This window comes from Hydra vulgaris, chromosome 11 (genome assembly GCF_038396675.1).
Source record: "Hydra vulgaris chromosome 11, alternate assembly HydraT2T_AEP".
Taxonomy (NCBI): Eukaryota; Metazoa; Cnidaria; class Hydrozoa; order Anthoathecata; family Hydridae; genus Hydra; species Hydra vulgaris.
Window position 1 is genome coordinate 16,020,600 of NC_088930.1, and position 1,901 is coordinate 16,022,500.

The 1,901-nt window shown below is 30.1% G+C and overlaps 1 protein-coding gene across 1 annotated transcript in view; it reads right to left on the minus strand.

Annotated features, from left to right (window-relative positions):
* Nucleotides 1-211: 211 nt before the first annotated feature.
* Nucleotides 212-1,901, minus strand: part of LOC136086877 (uncharacterized) — a 1,840-nt gene continuing 150 nt past the window's right edge. The window contains exons 2-3 of the mRNA XM_065809373.1: nt 491-1,405; nt 212-405 (exon numbers count right to left, since the gene is read on the minus strand). Of these exons, the coding sequence (XP_065665445.1) occupies nt 212-405; nt 491-1,405 (1,109 nt within the window). The remainder of the gene's footprint in view (nt 406-490; nt 1,406-1,901) is intronic.

Here is a 1,901-nt window from a genome sequence, read left to right on the forward strand (position 1 = left end):
ATTGATTAAATTGCACCAATTTTAAACCAAATTAAAAAATTCCAAATTTTCGTACAAAAACATCAACATTTGAAAACATTCAGCCGTCATCCTGTTTCGCTTAGCATACAAATTGTTTAATGCATCAGAAAAAAGGCGCTCACTTGGTGCACTGGTAGCAGGTGCACATAAAATCATCGTTGAAATGTAATACAATATTGGAAAAACATATTTAGTTTTGATGCCAAAACTCTAAAACATTTTGTTCGTGCACTGACAATCTAATATATTCACCGATTTCTTTTTTTAAATCTAAGGTTACATTTTTGTCACTATCACTTCCGGAATCATCTTCTTCATCCTCAAATGACAACTTAAATTTTTTTGATTCCTTTCTCACCTTTTTAATTGGAATTATTTCACTAACTGTTTTTGAGAGATAAAAATCTGACAAAAATTCTTTCACAAGTTTTAAATTTCTTTTTTTCGTACTATTCAAAGAATTGAAAACTTTTATAATTTGGATCCAAAAAAGTGGCACACAATAAAAAGGAATTATTCTCTAATTCATATGAATCTTTGTAAGTTTGTAAAGATTCTAACAAATGTGATTTCAATATTACAATTAAAGGAGGAGTTTCACTTTTATTCTTGCTCAGCTGCTTCTCAAGGTACTTTATAATTGGAATAATTAAAGAACACGTTGCATACCTATCGCCAGATAGTAAAACACTTACTTGACTAAAGCTTAATAAAGCATTTACCGTTTCTTTTATGTTAACCATTTCATCTTCATCGAGTAAATACTTTCTCATATCTTTGTATTGTTGTTTCGAATTAAAGATATCTTTTACGTAGGAGTGAAGCTTAAGCATTCGCTCTGCCATGAGAAACGTAGAGTGCCAACGAGTTTTAACATCTTGAATCAAATGAAGTATGTGATTTTTTTCGACACCTTGTCGTGTTTGAATTTCCTCTAATAAATCATTAAGTTGAGAAGAATGATTGAAAGATGTAACAATTTTCCTGCACTTAGTTAATGTTCTTGCAATGAAAAAGAATTTAGACGAACTATCTTTTTCACCTTCTTCAACTAAATCTATGACATTTTTAACAACTAATTGCAAAACATGTCCCATGCATCTTATTGGTTGAATGTTTAAACAAACTTTAAAAGAATTTAGACAGTTGCGTACGTTACTGGCGTTGTCTGATACTATACTCATTATTTTATCATCATCTTTAAACTTTTCTACGATTTTTAGCAAAGCCTCTTTTAAATTATCTGCATCATGGCGGCCATTAAGGTATGCAAAGCCCAAACAAAAACTTATGAAATTTGTTTTGTCAGAAATGAAATGTGCAGTTTCAGATATATAACTATAGTTTCGACAGGACGTCCATCCGTCAGTAGTAATAAATAAAACTTTAATTGATAATATTTTTGATTTCAAAAGTTCAACTTTTCTCGATCGAATCAGTTATAAGAAATCTTAACTTTTTTCGGCAAGGCACTTTATACTTTGGATTTAAACACAAAACAAATTCTTTAAATGCACTACACTTTGAACCAACATAAATGGAAGACAACAGGCAATAATGAAAATTAGAAGAGCTCTATTAATCTTATCGCTAACTTCTTTTGACAAGCCACTCATAGTTCGTTTTTTTTTTTCGGCATTATTATTTTGTGATCATGTTCAAGATGGTAATCTAATATACTCTTTGATGTTTTACAAGAATACTTTTTAGGTCTGTTCCTATTACATTGATTGCATATCCATTATGATGTTTCCTCCTCGATTGAGTAATATTTTTATGTAGTTTTAGCTGCTTCTTCAATGGACTGAGCATTAACTTCAATTTCTGTTTGACGAAATGAAACTTCAATTCTTCAACTTCAATTTCTGTTTGACGGATAA